The sequence below is a fragment of the Cynocephalus volans genome, chromosome 4 (assembly GCF_027409185.1).
Source record: "Cynocephalus volans isolate mCynVol1 chromosome 4, mCynVol1.pri, whole genome shotgun sequence".
Taxonomy (NCBI): domain Eukaryota; kingdom Metazoa; phylum Chordata; class Mammalia; order Dermoptera; family Cynocephalidae; genus Cynocephalus; species Cynocephalus volans.
Window position 1 is genome coordinate 150,668,014 of NC_084463.1, and position 20,157 is coordinate 150,688,170.

Consider the following 20,157-nt stretch of genomic DNA (forward strand, 5'->3'; position numbering starts at 1 on the left):
TTCTAGAGTGAAACACATTGTACTAATCATTTTTTTTAATACTCTGGAATAGTTCGTGCAGAATGTAGATAATCATTTCTCTTGAAAGCTTGTAAGTACATGACTTTAAAAGAATTTGAAGGGGGAAAGAGTTGGAAAAGTACAAGCAGAGAAAATGCAATCTTCAAATTAGAGTTGTTAATTCAAAATATTTGAGGTATACTTGATTGAAAGTGAAATAAAGATAGAAGAAAATAAAATATAGTAAATATACTCCATTCCTATAAATGCCATTTCCAATTGGCTTTATTTGGATAACATAATTTGCCTTGTTCATATTGTATTTTCTTAAATAAGTAAAATTTGAGTGTATCAGATTAATCATATAATACCTAGTTCCATTGCTCCCAATTACTTTCCTTTTATTTCATAGATATACTTCAAAAATTGATAGTTTCCCCACCCCTTTTAGCATTTCAACTAGAGATTTATATTTCTCACATAGGATAGGAATATTTGTAGTAGATTACTTGATCATTTGAGATGGTAAATTAACAAATATGTTTAAATAAATTGTTACTTGTCTTAAAATGTTCTATAAAAACGCATCATTTGAATGCACATTAAACACATCTCTTTAGATATATTATTGCTAAGGTCAAACCAAATGTGGGAATACCTGCTAGTCATTCACTGTCAGACTGCAGACTGAATAAATTATAGACATGTGATTTACATGATCTTTAACATATAAAAAAATCAGAAAGGGTTTCACTGAAGTGTTGAAGTTTGGATACATTGATCTAGGGGAAAAGAATAATGTGTTATGTAGAGTGGGGATGTTGGGAACTCCTACAACCAAGCTAAATGACTTCCTATCATTACAAAACACCATTAAACAATGTTTAAAACACATAAAAGCACAGTGGAGTGAGAATACAATATTAAAGATCAAATGGATAGCGGAATGAGAACAACATTCAGACATACAGAAGTACAATGAGAAGAAGTAAATAAAAGTCTGTTAAATGAATTAGTAGTGGTTTCATTCAGGGATTGGGAATGAAGCTTCAAGGGTGCGAAACAGAGGTCTATTGCTTTACATTATAATTTCCTCTAAGAATTGGATATGGTTTATCCAATTAAATGTAGTCTTCAATGAAAAAAAAATTGAAAATTTATCAGGATTTGTACTCTAGACCAAACTTTTTGTAATGGTATATTGCTGACTGAATAATAAAGAAACTGTATACACCTTGTAATGAAAACCTTTATATGACACAAAAATAAAATGGCTGTTATATAGTTCATGTTGTAATGGTTTCTAAATTTGGTTCTAGGTTCAATGGCAAGGTGAGTCATATCTTAAATTGCTTCATTTGAAAAAAAAAGACATATCTTAAATATAATAGTTTGAATACTACAATTTTAATGGGACATATCTCCTGAAACCCAATGACTTTGTATTCTTCTCAGAGTAACTTTAATTAATGGCCTGGATGGATGAACAGAATACAACACTGCTGAAAGAATTCATTCTCATGGGAATCACAGACCGTCCTGAGCTGCAGGCTCCCTTCTTTGGGCTGTTCCTCATCATCTATGTAACTGCAATGGTGGGCAACTTGGGCATGATCATCCTCACTAAGATTGACGACAGGCTCCAGACACCCATGTACTTTTTTCTCAGACATCTGGCTTTCATTGATCTTGGCTATTCAACAGTTGTGGGACCCAAAATGTTGGTAAATTTTGTAGCAAATCTCAATACAATCTCCTATAATTGGTGTGCTGCACAGCTAGCTTTCTTCATCATGTTCATCATTAGTGAACTTTTTGTTCTGTCGGCAATGGCCTATGACCGGTATGTGGCCATCTGTAACCCTCTGCTTTACACAGTTGTCATGTCACGAAGAGTATGCTGGATGCTGGTAGCAGTCCCCTATCTCTACAGTGCCTTTCTCTCACTGATAACCACCATAAAAATTTTTATTTCACCCTTCTGTGGCTATAACATCATTAGTCATTTCTACTGTGACAGTCTTCCCTTGTTAACTTTGCTGTGCTCAAGCACACGTGAAATTGAGCTGATAATATTGATCTTTTCAGCATTTAACTTGGTTTCTTCTCTTCTGATAGTCCTTGTGTCCTACATACTGATCCTTGTGGCCATCTTCAGGATGAACTCTGTGGAAGGCAGGCACAAGTCCTTCTCCACCTGTGGATCTCACCTGACTGTCGTAGTCATATTATACGGGACTCTCTTCTTTATGTATGTGCAGCCCAAGTCCAGTCACTCCTTTGAGAGTGATAAAATGGCCTCTGTGTTTTACACTGTGATAATACCCATGCTCAATCCCATGATCTACAGTTTGAGGAACAAAGAGGTCAAAGGCGCCCTTCACAGGATATGGAAAAATCTGTTCAAACTTCCTATTTGAAGTTCAATGTGGAATGTATGTACAATAAACTAGGTTATAGACCATTGTTTATTATATACGGTAAGACTTTAGGAAGCATTAATGTGTAAAAGGCATGGGAAACTAGAAATGTTTTCCTTGTTTTCAGTATAAATATGTTCAAGTGCTAATCATACTTCTGATCGCCACTTTGATTTGTTCCTTGTTCAGTATAAGTGCCTGAGGTCTGGATCCCTGTTCTTACATTGCCAAACACTAATGTTAAAATTGAAAGGAAGGGCCGAGCCGTGGCGCACTTGGTAGAGTGCTGCGCTGGCAGCGCGGCGACGCTCCCGCCGCGGGTTCGGATCCTATATAGGACTGACCGGTGCACTCACTGGCTGAGTGCCAGTCACGAAAAAACGACAAAAAAAAAAAAAAAAAAAAAAAAAAAAAAATTGAAAGGAAGCCTTTTCCGATCCATCACTTACTAAAGAATTTCTTGTATCTTCATTTTTTTTCATCAAAGACATTCTTGTATCTTTAGAAAGATTTTTTTCTTTGGGTCTTACGTACTGTTTAAATCCCACTGGAATGCTGACATATAGAAGAATGGCAGCTATTGTTTTATGTGATGGACAAAAATAATGCACCAAAATAACTGCCTTAATGACACTTTAACTCTATCACCCATGTAGCAGGTGGCATCTCAGATTGCTGTTAAAATATGATATTGATCCTTCTATCTCTTTATAATACATATGTATTATATAGACATACATTATATTATAATATCTGTGCATGTGCATGTTTGGGGTACAAAAATAAAAGCATAACTATTTTCAAGGAAAATAATTGTGTACATAAGCATCAAAAAAATCTACCACTAAAACTTCAGAAATAATAAATGAAATTTGCAACATCAGCAGATATAGGGTCATCATATAAAATATCAATTATTTTGCTTTGTACTATCCATTAACAAGTGAGAATTAAATTTAAAAATATCACTTATACTAGCAACCAAAACTGTAAAACACTATGTGAAAATTCTAATGAACAATTTGCATGGCTTCACTGCAATGAACTACAAAAATATTAGTAAATTATTAAAGAGGCGTCTTATTCATAAAGTCTTTTCCCAATCCTATTTCCTGAAGTGTTTCCCCTATCTTTTCCTTCAATAGTTTTATAGTTTCTGGTCTTTTGTTTATGTCTCTAATCCATTTGAGTTGATTTTGGCATATGGTGAAGATGTAGTTCTGGTTTCATTCTTCTGTGTATGGGTGTCCGATTTTCCCAGCAACATTTATTGAGGAGGCAGTCTTCTACGCAATGGATGTTCTTGTTGCTTTTGTCAAAGATCAGTTGGCTGTAAGTCTGTGGGTTGATTTCTGGATTCTCTATTCTGTTGCATTGGTCTGAGTGTCTGCTTTTATGCCAGTACCATGCTGTGTTGGTCATAGCATAAGCATGAGCTTTATAGCATAATTTGAAGTCAGGTAGTGTTACGCCTCTGGCTTTATTTTTTTTTTTTGTTCCTCAGGCTTGCTGTGGCTACTCGTGGTCTTTTCTTGTTCCATGTGAATGTCAGGATTGTTTGTTTGTTTGTTTGTTTTTCTATTTCTGGGTAGAATGTCATTGATATTCTGATGGGGATTGCATTGTATCTGAAGATCCCTGGGTTGGAAGAAACGAATGTAAAGAAGTTGGTTCTCCCTAAATTTTCTTATAGATTTAATTTAGTAACAATCAAAATTCCCAAGCATTTTTAAACATTCAGGTCAATAATAAAATTTATGTTGAAATGCTAAGTATCTGGAATATCCAAGGCAATATCTTAGAAGAAGAATCTGAAGAACACCCAATACAGTTGTGAATACTATAAATAAATCTTCATTACCTCAAGATTTGTTACATCAGTTCATGCACAGATAGAAAAATAAAATAAACAAAAACAAAGTCCAGAAAGACTCCCGTATATAATTTCACTTGATTTAAAAGAAAATTTCATGGCAATGTAACAAGGAAAGAATGGATTTCTCAGTAAAATTGACCCAGTTAGATTAGGTTTACTATGTAAAGCAATGAAACCTATCCATTTACTTTCACAACATGCAAAAATTAATTCCTGATAAGTATGTAATGTAATGCATGTTAAATAGCCTACTTAGCCATGTCACAATGTATACCCAGGCCAAAACCTCATGTTGCATACCATACATATGTACAGTTTTTTTGTCAGTTAAAAAATTAAATATTTTAGGGCCGAGCCCATGGCGCACTCGGGAGAGTGCGGCGCTGGGAGCGCGGCGACGCTCCCACTGCGGGTTCGGATCCTATATAGGAATGGCCAGTGCACTCACTGGCTGAGTGCCAGTCATGAAAAAGACAAAAAAAATAATAATAATTAAATATTTAAAAAAATTAAAATTTAAAAATTAATTGAGATTTATTATGAATATAAATACAAATGCTAGAACATATTATCTTCATGATTTAGGTTAAGCCAAGATTTCTTAAACAGTATGCAAAAAGTAATATACAAAATTATAGTTAAAAAGCACTCTATTCAAAAACAAAGCAAAACAAAACTAAACTAAACTCTAATTTATCAATGTACACTATAAGAGAGTGAGAAGGCAATCAGTATGTATATAACCAACAAAGCACTGATGTCATTAATTAAAGAGAAACACAAAACAAAACACAGTGTTTGACACATAAAATTACTATAACATAGTGTTACACCTCTCGCGGTGTAACAGAGATAAAAAAAGTTTACTCAAAACAACATAAATGCAATGAGAAGCCTGAAGGGACTGCACCTCAGCAACTCCTCTGTTAGAAGGAGAGACTGGGCAGCAGCCCTGAGTCAGTTTTTGTTTCCATTTTTATTGAAAAGGCATGGAAATTATGGGAAAAAAACCAGACCATTAATCAATAATAGTAAGAACATATAGAAATTGGCTGTTTAATAATCTCCATCTGAGCATGCATGGTTCAAAATAGTTTAAACAATATACCATCAAAAGAGTCATAAAATTAAGCTAGGTGACATGCAAAAGAAACAATGAAACAATCATGAAAGTGCCTGACTTTTTGAGAAACTCACAGAAACATCTTAAAGCAAAATGTGGGAAAACTCCCATGTACTAAGTAATCTAGCAAAAAGTCATTGCAAATCTTAACTCACATATTCTCCCATCCTTTAAGCTTTGTTGTATTAAGGGTTATAGCCCTCAGAATAATCCTTGTTCTGTTTCAGTTCTCTTGTTCACGTTAGAGGCTTTAAACCCATGTGGGTTTCCTTTTCACAAAATCTTCCAGTGAACCCATTATATTAGCAATCAGTGCATATAATCCCTAACCTAAACAGAGATTAGAATTGAGTCAGTGGGCTCTTGACCCCCTACCTGTAGGCTCTTTCCTCCTATCCAAGGACTTTTGTCCCATGCATACATTACCTAAAGGCCCTATCTAATAATCAAATAGGAATGAAGATTTGTAACAGTCTACAATATAGACAGTCTACCTATAAAAAAGTGAAAAAAAAAGGGCAAAAGACCTGAACAAATCCTTCACACACACACACACACAGAGACACACAAAAGATGTAAGTACAGTCAAAAGATAGACAAATTTGTAAAAACCATTAATCATTAGACAAATGCAAGTTAAGACCATACTGTGATATCACTACACACTAATCACGATGCCTAACATGCAAAAGTCGGTTTTGGGGGTCAATGAAGAAATAAAATTTCTTTGTTAGGAGATGACATGATGGTCTCTGTAGAAAACCCAAAAGAACTGATAAAAATATCTTTTGGAAATAATAAGCAGTATGGCAAGGTTGCAGAACACAAGTTTAACATGCAAGCATCAATATTGTTCCTATATATCAGTAATGAACAGGTGGAATTTGAAAGTAAAAATAATTGTGTTTACATTTATGTTAGCATCCCACAAAAGTGAAATGCTTTGGTACAAATATAACAATATCTGTGCAATATCTATGTGAAGAAAGCCACAAAACTGTTATGAAAGAAAACAATTAACTAAGTAAATAGATGTCCATGGATAGGTAAGACTCAATATTGTCAAGATGTCAGTTATTCCCAAATTGATCTATAGATACAATCCCAGTCTAAGTCTCTCTTTTTCCTTTTGGAACTTTGAAAGCTGATTATAAATTTTATTCAGGAACGTAGCACAAATAGTTATGAAGGAAAACAAGAGTTGAAGGAGTTACACTCTCAGATAGAATGACCTATTATGAAGCTCTAGTAAGAAAGAAAACATGGTAAATTCCTAAGGACAAACAGACTGATTGATGGAGCAGAGTAGTGATTAAAGTAATAGATCCATGCACATAGTATCATGTGATTTATAGAAAGGCATCCCAGTTTTCCAAAAAAGGAAAGATGATCTCTTTGATAAATTGTATTGTATAATTTGAATACCTCTTTGGAAAAGAAAAAAATAATCTGGACACCCACCTTACATCCTTTTCAGAATCAATTCCTTGGAGACCTAAACGTGAAATACAAACATAAGATACGTCTTTGTGATATTGATGTAGGCACACAATTTTTAACAGAATATGCATAGAATTAACCAGATAAGATTAAAGATTTGTTGGAATGCTTTAGAAAGTTTTATTTATCAAAATTAACAGTGTCAAATGGGCAACACTTACAGTGGGAGAGGATATTTTTATCAGACCAACATAATCAGACATGTATATTTGATAGAGGAATTATGATGAAAATATAAAAATTATTCTTACAAAACAATAAATAACTGTCATAAAACCCAAAAGAAAGATGGACAGAAGACATAAATGAGCAGTTTCCAATGGAAACTATATCAATAGCCATTAAATAATTTTAAAGTTCTCAATTTCTTTCAGCATTAAGATAATAAACATTAAAATAAGCATGACACCAATGTCTTCCAGAATGGCTAAAAAGAAAACAGCAAAACATATTATCACAACAAGGATATTGAGCAATCATAACTATCATGCCCTGCTAGTAAGAACGCACATTGATGTAACTACTTTGGAAGCCCATTTGGCAGTATGTAGTAATGCTGAATATGCATACCCTATGACTTCGTAATTCCAGTCTAAGGAATACACCCGAACAGGAGTGCAGATTTTTCTTCATCAAAACATTCAGTAGAATGTTCACAGTATTACTATTCATAAAATCACCAAATTATAACCAATTCTAATATTTAATAATATTTTAGTGGATAATTAATTTGTGGTATTTTCATAAATTTAATTGTACACAGAAATAAGAATGAACTACATGTAACAATATATTAAGCACAGGAACCTAGATACATATACATAAAGAATGTATAGAATTCATTCAGATGAAGTAACACAAATAGAGGAAGTTATGCTGTTAGAAGTCAGAATAGTGGTTGTACTTTTGCGTCTGTATGGGGTGCAGTTCATGTTAGAAAGGAGAATGAAGGATTATTCTGTAGTCCCGCTAATGTTTTATTTTGTTGTTAATGTTGCTGTTTCATCTGGATTTTGGTTACATAGGTGTGCTAAGCTTGTAAAAATTATTTATGTTGTGTGCATTTGTTCATATGGACATTATACTTTGATCATAAATTAAAAACACCACAAAACAGGGAGAAAACAGCTCCACATAAACGTTATTTTCTCTTGTGAATTTTTAAAACAGTGCAAACAGCATTTAAGCATTCCTCCATTGTGTCCTCAGCCATAAAGCTGTAAAAAGCCACCATATTGAAAAAGGACTGTTAAGAGTTACAAAGAACTTAAAAGAGAAGACTCTGAAAGTACTACAAAATGTTTTATTTCCAGATCTCTGGGTTTCAGTAGAGAAGACTTAAATTAACTAAGAGGGGCTGTGGAAAGGTATGTGATAACTTCACCTGTATGGGAATATAATGGTGCTCTGTATAATTAGCAGATATCCCATAGGATTTGTTTGAAGATTTCAAATGCTTTAGGTATAATTAACAAGTTGCATACCTTCTCCTCAGGGACAGTCTTTAAGGAGGAAAGAAATCCATAAATTATTCATATCAGGTTATGTTATGAACGCACGAGGCGCACATAAATATTCCTCCTTAGAGGTGGGTAGATTTCACCTGTTTCTGTAACTACCATCTCAGCATTCCACTGACTCTTCATGGACCTGTCTTCCTTTAACCTATAGTTCCAACAGTTGATGTAGGCAACTTAGGCATGGCTTGAGGAATATGTTTTGATAACTGAAGTTTCGTGGTTAGTACAATATTCTATCTGTCTTTATCATAATCTTAGATGAAAGCTAGACATTGGCTTCTATGTAGTTGGCTGATATTATTTGAAAAATAAAAACAAGAACAAAAACTCAGCTTCTGAAAAGCCGAGTAGTGTTGTTAGGAAACACCACCCTCAAGTTCTTAGAATTTTTATGATTATTTTCTTTCATTTTTTTCCTCAGCCAAAATATCAAATAGGATATTTTGATTTGTAGTTAATTGAATTTGTTTCAGAATGTTAACCTCAAATAATAAATTTCCATAATGCCTTCCAATTACCTCTAAATTAAAGGAATTATATCAGTATTATTATGATCTATGCATTTTCTGTTCAAAATATGCCATGTGTATTTCATGTTTCCCAAATTTACTGGTATTATTGTAGGAATCAATGTCATTTGCAAGGCATCACTTTCAGTCGAAGTTAAGGCCAAAGCAAAATGCTAAAGCATCTATTTTGTTACATAGTATTTCAATCACACCATAATATCTGATTAGTAAGAAAGCTGCTCCTCCTTTTTACCTACAAGACTTAGAAGAGTCTTTGAAATGCCATCAGATTGTCCCTTGAATGATTAAATGTGCATCTAGTAAAGATCAGAACTAAGATTAAAACCTGCACGGATATAGGTTTAATCAAAAACTGTCTTTTCAAAATTACAAAACAGAAATATGCATTATGCTTACAACTGAATTATCTTTTCCACTCATTTATTTACTGGGTCTTTCTATGACTTTGTTGTTGTTGTTTTTCCACTCAAATATTTTGATGTTTAAGTGAATGTGTATGTATGCATACATACACACACACACGCACACACACACACACACACACACACACACATGCACACACACGCACACACACACATATGTATATTTCTTGACCTGTCTAAATAAAACGTACTGTGAAATATTTTAGTGTTGAAAGCAGGGGTGGGATGGGGGAACGATGGAGCTGGGAAATGTTTTAACATCTCTGACCTGTCTACTTGGCTTAGTTGTATAGTGAAGGTCCAATGGTAAGCTACACTCACTGTGTTTTTTGTTTGTTTGTTTGTTTGTTTCTAAAGTCTTGGGGAGAGAAAAATGTTTAAAAATTCAGAAACAGATTATCTCCAATATTTATATAAAATAGTGTAAATATAATCAAAATCATGTAAAAAATGTTTAGTCCTTAGAAATCTAGAGATGGTTAGAGAAATATCTCATATCTTTTCTCACCAATAGGGAAACTAGTATTTACTAGCATGGATTTAGGGAAGACTATACGTTTTCAACCTCTCATTTATTTAATCAGATACAGTTTATACTGCTTTTTATATCCACTAAAATTCAAACCATGTTGTCTCTTGAAAATCAATTCAGTGTTTCTGAATATGCCAAAAATGTGTCCATTGTGGACAGGAAAGGATATCAGAAGGTCATTTTTATAAGCCATTTTTGATGTGAGATAGTGGTAGATTGGTTATCATTTCCATAAATTTCTCAATGAATTATGTGTTTTATTTTCTGGGTCAGTCAAATCGTTCGATGAATGCTGATGCTATGATGTTTCAATGCTACTATAATTTCACAGTGACCATGAAATTTCATTTAATTAGATGAAAGAAAACTAAATTATGTGTGCAAAAGGAAAAAAAAATTACATTACTTGAAGAAGTGGTGAATGGTAACACATAATCATATATACATTATTTGGTGATTTTCAAAAACTAAAATCCAATATAGACAAAACAGGCCAAACTTGGTTGTGATTAAAAAATATAACATATGCTATATTTGTATTTCCCTAATGACAAATGGCATTGAAAATCTGTTCATGTACATGTTGATCATTTGTTCTCTGTTCAAGACCTTTGCCCATTTTTATAAATGTATTTTATTGTTAATTGACAAATTAAATTGCATATATTTAGGAGATAAATGTGATCTTATATGTATGCAATGTGGAAAGACTAAACCAAGGTAATTAACATATCCTTCATACCAAATGCTTTTTTTGTGTGTGTGTTGAGAACACCTAAAATTTATTTGCTTTGCAATCTTGAAACATACGTTATTAACTATAGTCACCATGCTGTACAATAGATCTCAAAACATGTATTCCTTCTCCTTGAAACATTGTACCATTTTACTATCTCCCTATTTCCCCCACCAGAGCCAATAGTAACCCCCGTTCAGCTCTTTGTTTCTATCAGTTCCATTGTTTCATATTTCACATGTAAGTAAGATCATACAGTACCTAACTTTCTGTGCCTAGCTTATTTACTTAGTATAATATCCTTCACATTTATCAATGTTGTCACAAATGACAGAATTCCCTTTTTAAAAATGCTTATTAGTATTACATTTTGTAAACATACCATATTTTCTTTATCCATTCCTGTTCTGATGGACATTTAAGTTGTTTCCATATCTTAACTCTTGTCAATAATGCTGCAATGAACATGGGGTGCAGATATCTCTCCAACATACTGATTTCTAATATTTTGTAAATATACCCAGAAGTGGGATTTTTGGGTCATATAATAATTTTATCTTTAGTTTTATGAGAAACCTGCACATGGTTTTCCATAATGGCTATACTAATTTACATTCCCACCAACAGTGTGCGAGGACTCCATTTTTTCTACATCTTTGCCAACAGTTTTTCTTATTTGTCTTTTTGGTAATAGCCATTCTGACAGGTGTGAGGTGATCTTTTATCATGGTTTTACTTTGCATTTCCCTAATAATCGGTGATGTTGAGCATTTTTGTGTACTGTGTACATTTAGGCCATTGGCTTTTCCCCTTTCGAGAAATGTCTATTCAGATCCTTTGCCCACTTTTTATTTGAGTTGCTATTATTATTATTATTATTATTATTATTATTATTGCTATTGAGTTGTTTATGCTTCTTATATATTTTGGATATTAACCTCTCACCTGATGTATGGCTTGCAAGTATTTTTCCCAATCTGTAGGTTGTCTCTTCACTTTGGTAATTGTTTCCCTTCCTGTGCAGATGCTTTTTGTTTCAATGTAATCCCATTAGCCATTGATTTTTTTGCCTGAGCTTTTTGGGTCAAATCCAAAAAATTATCGCCAGGCCAATGTCATGTAGTATTTCTCCATTGTTTTCTTCTAGTAGTTTTTCAGTTTTAAATCTCACATTTAAGTAAACCGTTAACTCATTTTTAGGTGATTTTTGTGTATGGTGTGAGATAAGGATCCAATTTTTTTTTTCTTTTGCATGTGTACATCTACTTTTCCCAATGCCCTTTTTTGAAGAGACTGTCTTATTACCATTGTACATTCTTGGCACATCTGTCAAACACCAATTTACTGTAAATGCATTGGTTCATTCCTGGAATCTATATTCTCTTCATTTTTCCATGAGTCCATTCTTATACCATTACCATGCTGTTTTAATTACTTTAGCTTTATAACAGAGTTTGAAATCAGGTAGTGTGCTGCCCCAATCTTCATTCTTTTTGATCAAGATTGCCTTGGCAAGGCAAAGTTTTTGGAGGTTCCATATGAATTTTAGGATTTTTTTCTCTTTCTGTGAAAAATGACATTGAAATGTTGACATTGAATTTGTAGATCACTTTAAACAGTATGGACATTTTTACAATATTAATTTTTCTTACCCATGAACATGGAGTATATTTCCTTTGCTTATTTTTTAAATTGGGTTGCTTGATTTTTGTTGTTGATTTGTAAGAGTCCTTTGTACAAGTATATGGTATATACCAGATGTTTACCAGATAGATGATGTGCAACGTTTTCCTATTGTGTCGGTTGACAATTCTTTCAAATGTTCTTTGATACAAATGTTTGTTTTGCATTTTTGACGTTCTTCTTTTATTATTTGACATCAGAAAGTGTGAGTCCTCCAACTTTGTTATTTTTCAATGTCATTTTCACTATTTGGCAGCCCTTGTGATTCCATTTGAATTTTAGTTTTGACTTTTCCATTCCTGCCAAAAAGATCAATAGGAATTTGATATGGGTTTACTGATTCTGTGGATCAATTGGGAGGGTATTGACATTTTAACAATACAAAACTTCCAATTCAAGAATGAGAGATGTCTTTCCATTCATTTAGGTCTTCTTTAGTTTATTTCATCAATATTTTGTAGTTTTCAGTGTGTAAGTCTTTTTTGTTGTTGTTGTTAAATTTTTATTAGAAAGAATTGTAACTGGAATTGTTTTCTTAGTTTTCTTTACCAATTGATCATTCATATCACATAGGAATATGACCAATTTCTGCATGTCAATTTGTATCCTACAACATTGCTGCATTTGGTTACCAATTCTATGTTTTTTGTATGGATTTTTTAGAATTTCTATATATAAGATGATGGCTTCTGTGAATAGACATGATTTCATACTTTCCTTTTCAATCTGGTTGCCTTTTGTTTGTCTTTCTTGAATAGTTGCTCTGACTAAAACTTCAAAGAAAATATTGAATAGAATAATAGAAATGTGTCTCACTATTTTCTTCCTGGTCTTAGGGGAGGAATCATGTCTTTTCATATTGAGTGTGGTGTTTACTGTAGGATTTACATCCAATCTTTGCCATTTACTGGAAAAGTTTAATACATTTACATTAAAAGTAATTACTAATAAGGAAGAACTTACTTCTGGCATTTTTTAGTTGCTTTTTTATATGTAGGTTATATATTTTTTGTTTTCCAGTTCCACCACCACCTCCTTCTTTTGTGTTTATTTTGATACTAATATACCAATTGATTCCCTTCTCATTTTCTTGTTTGTATTTTTTTCTATTTTTAGTGGTTTTCCTTGGAATACAGTTAAACTTCAAGATTTATAACAACTTAATTTGAATTGATGCCTACTGTGCTTGAATAGTATACAAAACCTCTTCTCCCTTACAGTTCTGCTTTTACTGTGTGTTGCTATTTTACTGATTACATCTTTATACATTACAGGCCAATTAACTTTAGATTCATACTAATGGTTTTATGTGTTTTCCTTTTGAATCATATAGGAACAAAATTAAAATAAAAATTTACAACTTCCCCCGCAGAGGATTGAATTGTATCTCCCATAACTCATTGAAGCTTGAATTGTGTCCCCAAGTTTTATGTATTAGGAACTTGGCTCCCACAGTAACTGTTCAAAGGACAGGAAATCCTATTATGGTAAGTGAAGGGTGGAGCCTTGAAAAGGTGATTAGATTGCAGGACCTTGCAGTAGTGAATGGATTGAAAGTGGTGGTTAGGGGCACAGTTCTGAGGGCTTTAAAAGGAGAGAGTCTGTCTTTCTCTCTCTGTCTACTTTCACCATCTTGCAGTGTGAGGGGTCACTGATCTCACCACTAGATGTGCTCCTTGGACTTTGGACTTCCCAGCCTCAAAAACCATAAGCAATAACTTTTGTTTTCTTTATAAATTTTCCAGTTCCATGTATTTTGATATAAGCAACAAAAACGGACTAATACATCCCCTCCCCACATAACACTAGCTTTTGTATCACCTATGCATATTTACCTATTTTGTTACCTTTCCTGTATTTTACTTCTTTGTATGACTTCCAGTTTCTGTCTAGTGCCCTTTTGTTTCATCCTAAAGGACGTCCTTTAGTATTTATCACAGGGCATATCTATTAGTGACAAACTCCTTCAACTTTTGTTTGTTTTAATTTCTCCTTCACTTTTGAAAAATAATTTTGCCAGATATACAAGTATAATTCTTGAGAGACTTATTTTTTCTCATCCCTTTAAATATGTCATGTAGATTTATGTTAGTGTATAGGTCTTTGTAAGTTTTCCATGATTTTAATAATTTTAATATATCTTTTAATGACAGTAACATTGAATATTATTCCACCTTTTATCTTCTCAAATATCTTGACATCATTTTCACTGATATTTGTTATTTGTCCCTGTTTCCTGTGTTGCCCCATAAACTGAAAGTAATACCTAAAGCATTAATTATATTCAACATAATAACCTCTGTTAAGAATACTTCATAAGATGCTATGTAAAACACACTTTATTTCATCAGGTTGTTTCATTACTAGTGATGCTAAATTAATCCTTTGATTAAAATACTTTTTTAATTTGTTTTTTTTTTGGAACATAGTTTATTGTACATAGCTATGTGGTACAGAATTGTTCAATATGTGATGTTGAAATCAAAATAATTAATATATTCATCATTAAACACTGTAATCGATTTTGATAAAATTGTAAAGGCTAGATCAGTTTAAAGTTATGATGCATGTTTTGTATCTAACAAGTGATATGTGGGACAAATTTTTGGCACAGTACAAATATTATGTTGTGAACAGATTCTCCACCATTGACAATAAAATTATTCAGTGAAGATTATGCTATTTTTCAGTTACCTTTTGGCTTTAGCTTATATCTCATTAGCAGGGCACTGCATCCAGATATTCTTGGGAGAAGGCAAAATTACGGTTGACTTTGATAATGTTGTCCATTTATGAAAAGATAGTTTAATCTTCTAAATTTATAAGATTTTTTTAATTGAAACGTATTTGACTGTACATATCCATGGGGGTACAAAGTTGAATATCAATACCTGTGTGTAATATGTGATGCTCAAGACAGAATAATTAGTAATGATTTGGAGACATGTAATAAACACATATATATGTATATATATATACCTATGTGTGTTTATATATATATATATATGTATAGGTATAGGTATATATGGGTACATATATATGTATGTATATGTGTGTGTGTGTATATTTCTAAAAATATATAATAATTATTCTTTTATTTTTCCCCAGCCTAGATTTCCCGAATGGCCTGCATTCATGGACAACCACAATCGAACGATGCTGAATGAATTCATTCTAATGGGAATCACAGACCTCCCTGAGCTTCAGGCTTCATTATTTGGGCTCTTCTTCATTGTATACATGGTCTCACTGGTTGGTAACCTAGGCTTGATCATCCTCTCAAACATAGATTCAAGGCTACAAACACCCATGTACTTTTTCCTTAAACACCTGGCTTTTACTGATCTTGGTTATTCGACAGCTGTGGGACCCAGAATGTTGGTAAATATTGTTGTAGATGAACATACGATCTCCTATAATTCATGTGCTACCCAGCTCATGTTCTTCAGCATATTTATCACTAGTGAAATTTTTGTTCTGTCAACAATGGCCTATGACCGCTATGTGGCCATCTGTAAGCCTTTGCTCTACACAGTCATCATGTCACAAACATTATGTAGGGGGCTGGTGGCAATACTTTATCTCTACAGTGTGATTTTGTCTTTGTTGACCATCATAAAAATTTTTCATTCATCATTTTGTGGCCATAATATCATTAGACATTTCTACTGTGATAGTCTGCCACTGATTTCTTTGCTGTGTTCAGACACACATGAAATTAAATTGATAATTCTGGTCTTTTCATCTTTCAATTTGATTTCATCTCTCCTGATAGTCTTTGCATCCTACATTCAGATCCTTGTCACCATCCTCAGGATGAACTCTGCAGAAGGCAGATGCAAGGCCTTCTCCACCTGTGGATCTCACCTGACAGTGATAGTCATATTCTACGGCACACTATTCTTTATGTATGTTAAACCCGAATCCAGTCATTCCTATTATACTGATAAAGTGGCCTCGTTATTTTACACTTTGGTCATACCCATGCTGAATCCCATGATCTACAGTTTGAGGAGCAAAGAGGTGAAAAATGCCCTACATAGAACATGGAAAATGTGTGCAAATACTATATTTAAAATTATGTAGGGTATGGCTACAATAAATTATGCAACAACCAATATATATTATAATTGCTATTGCTTTAACCTTGTACTGTTGTCTCCATGGGATGATCAAGAATCAACATGTGACAAGCACAGAAATAATGAAACATTTTAACTTTTTGCAACCAGTGGCTATCATTAGCATATGACTAATCACTGCTCATACTTCAGATATTAAACTATATTTAGTTTCTAGTCCATACCTCAGATATTAAAGTATATTTAGTTTCTAGTCCAGATTAGGGGTCATTTCTACATATTCTCACCTGTAGCCTGTTTTCATGTCTCTTCCTCTAAGTTATTATTATTATTATTATTTTTTAATCACAGACTCTGTATATTCCATTCACTACTTTATCTTTTGTGCCTCGGACAGTAAAAGGCACATAACAGATCCCCAATAAATTCAAAAACCATATACTGTTAAGTTCAATAAACATAAAATATTAAATTATACCACCAAATTTCTCCATTTGTGAAGCTTACAGAGAATACAGAAAATAGGCAGAATAAGAAGTTATATAGCATGATAGATGATATTGAGCCAAACAAAAAAAGAATTGAACAAGTAAAAATGGGAGTTAAATTGTTAAATTAGTTTGTCAGGGGAGCCTTCTGAGAAAATGACATTGAAACAAACACTTGCAGAATTCAGTGAGGAGCCTGTGTGGATATCTAGGTAAAGACTCTTCCCAGGTGAGAAATCTATTAGTGCAAAAGTTCTTAAATAACAATAAGACTGTAGTGATGAGGAATAACAGAGTCAAAGGTGGTTGGAGCATAAAATACAATTAAGAAATAGACTGCACAATGATTGATTTGTAAAGTAAAACTTGACCAAGTAGGACTATATAGGCCATTGTCAAACTTGCCTTTTGTTTTGATTGATTGCGGAAGCACTGTAGGATTTTTAGCTAAAGAGTGATGTGATCTTTGTTTAATGGACAGCTGTGAGTGTTGTGCAAATAATAGATGGCAGAATGTTAAGAACTGAAAATGGAAAACCCTGTGGGGTTTTAATTATGACACTTTCAGAAGAAGACAAAGGCATATGCCAGGATGGAAACAGTCAGGGGATGAGAAGTAATCAGAATCTTGATATAAGTTTATAAAAAGTCAATATATTTACTTATTTTTATGTGGATGAAAAAGGCATTTAAAAAGTTAATTATTAAAAAAAAAAGAAAGGAAAGAATACTTTCAGAGCTCACTTTAATATATGCTGATTAGTCTCCTCTGCTACCAACTAATATGGGGTAATAGATAATCGATTTAATGACTGACTAAAACAAGAAAAAGTAAAAAAAAAAAACAAAGGCAATATATGTGAAGCAATAATTTTTGAAACACTGACATGAGACAACAAAGGAGAGTTTTTTCTAAAAGATGGAAAACTGATGAGATGAATCCTGTGACATCCCCACCTTCATGTCTTCAGAGTATCCAGAGTGCAGTGCAAAAATGGCAAACCCAAATGAAAAGTAGAACTCCACTTAATTATGTGTTTTTTATTGTTTTACAGATGCGTATATATGTTAAAACTTATCAAATTTGACATTTTCTGTATGTGCAGTTTCTTATATTCAGTGCTATCACAATTTACTTAATTACTAACCATGCCAACAAATAAGAACAAAGACAAACCAAAAAGGCAATACTAGAAAAACACAACCCACAAAGTCACAGCCTGGCTACATCACAGATAATGTGACTGATAATTCAACAATAAATTTACAGCACAATAACTTATGTATAGTAAAACAATGCAAATAAACATGCATTTTAGGCAGACGTATTAATAATGCAGACATTATATAAAGCACAGTTGAATATGTATCCAGGAGGGCAACATTAATAGAAGCAGGTATTGGACATTAAGGAAAACAAGAAATATGGAAATGCAATAAAGGCAAATACAACAAAATAGAATCCTAAACAGACAGATGAAAATTCACTATGAATGCAAATGAGAATATGAGTAACGAATTTCTCTTTCTGTGGTCATGTGTGTGTGTGTGTGTATACATATATATGTATGTATGTATACACACGCACACATATGATTTTCCTTGGCTTAAGCTATTGTTGGGGCCAGCAGGATAGAAACCCGAGAGGCAGGCTGGCAGCCTGGAGATTGGGGCAAGATATAAGGCTGGAGTCTTGAGTGCAAAGGTGGGAAACTCAGGCAGAATTTTGATGTAGCTGTCTGGAGGGATGAATCAGTTCTTTGGGTGACGTCAGTCTTTGATCAAAAGCCCTTAAACTAATTATATGAAGCACATCCGCATTCTGAAGGGTCATCTGCAGAACTCAAAGTCTAACAACTTAAACTTTTATCAAAACTAAAAAAAATGCCTTCACAGTAACACCTAGACTGATGATTGAGCAAACAACTGGGCACCATAGCATAGCCAAGTGTATACATATAAAATTAACCATTACAGTGAAGAAAAAAAAAAAGGAAACCCAAAAAGAAAGAAAGCTAACCAAGAACAAAAGGTAGAAATTCAATAAGCAAACAAAGATATAAATCTAACTCACTTATGGTGACTACAAATTGTTCTGGGCAATTAATAAACACTCCCTGCATTCTTGTTAAGTTTCCAAATGCTTCAGGGATGATCAACAAATTGCTTGCATGTCCTCAGGAAGAATCTCAAAGGGTGAAAAGAAATCTATAAGTTGTTTTTACCATCTCTTGTTAAGAAGCACCAGAGGCAGTCAAGACAGAGCTTCATTACAGGTAAAAACAGAATATTTATGTTTCACATGAGGCCTTATGTTGCCAATACCCAAATATCCAAAGTTCCAGTGGCATATGAAGGATAATCCTTTTATTCCATGGCAAAGCCATAGGAAAATACCAGAACATGTGATTCACTTCTGTGTGCATTCTAGAATTTGAAAATACCTGAGCAGAATAGGACCACTCTCCTTTTTCTTCAGATTAATTTGCAAATATTTTTATAAATGCTAATAAAAACTTTGAAATGCCATTGCTATATGGCTTATGTAGTATTTATATTTCTTATAAATATTTAATTATATGGATAATAGGTCAAAAAGAGTAAATAAAACATAACTAAAGACAGGAACTAAAAATATAAATAGAGTAGAATTATGAAATTAATTAAATTAGTGTATATTGAAATAAACATGCAAATCTTTCTTTTTTCTGATCTCTTGATAAGAAAACAAGGCAGTGGGGGTCTGGTCTATATCACATTGAGATACTAAAAGCATGTTTTGGAAGTTAAGAGACTTTTAAGTACCCGCTTGATAGTAATGGTACAATGAACAGCGTGTTCAGTTTCCACTGGATTATGATAGAAAGCAGACAGAACTCTCTGAAAGAGTGTAGCTTTACAGAAATACAAATCAGATAATAAACCCAGAAAGTAAACTAACAAAAATGAATTTAATGCTTTCCATAGAACTGTAAAACTAGTGAGAAAATGATCTTTTTCCTTCTCTTGTCTTATATTAAAATCATCACTCACCAATATATATTTTTCCTTTAGCCTTTTATCATGACAACAGAACAAGATATATATTGCTTATTTTTCCATCTATTAAAACATTTTTCTTCTGATTATAACATAGTGTTAATGATATAAGAAAGACATGTGCATGGGGACAGGGTAAGATAGAAGCTCACGACCTAATAAGCAATGCTTTACGTGAGGTAAGAGTGGTTTCCTATAAACACTTT

The 20,157-nt window shown here is 33.1% G+C and overlaps 2 protein-coding genes across 2 annotated transcripts; both read left to right on the forward strand.

The window, feature by feature from the left end:
* Positions 1–1,478: 1,478 nt before the first annotated feature.
* On the forward strand, positions 1,479–2,420 carry LOC134375329 (olfactory receptor 8K3-like). The gene has a single exon (XM_063093680.1). It carries the CDS (start codon positions 1,479–1,481, stop codon positions 2,418–2,420), a length of 942 nt encoding a protein of 313 aa, XP_062949750.1.
* Positions 2,421–15,477: 13,057 nt separating this feature from the next.
* On the forward strand, positions 15,478–16,428 carry LOC134376562 (olfactory receptor 8K3-like). The gene has a single exon (XM_063095066.1). It carries the CDS (start codon positions 15,478–15,480, stop codon positions 16,426–16,428), a length of 951 nt encoding a protein of 316 aa, XP_062951136.1.
* Positions 16,429–20,157: the final 3,729 nt, after the last annotated feature.

Bases quoted from the DNA above. Each gene is read 5' to 3' on its own strand.
- LOC134375329 (XM_063093680.1), top strand. From the start codon at position 1,479: ATGGATGAACAGAATACAACACTGCTGAAAGAATTCATTCTCATGGGA.
- LOC134376562 (XM_063095066.1), top strand. From the start codon at position 15,478: ATGGACAACCACAATCGAACGATGCTGAATGAATTCATTCTAATGGGA.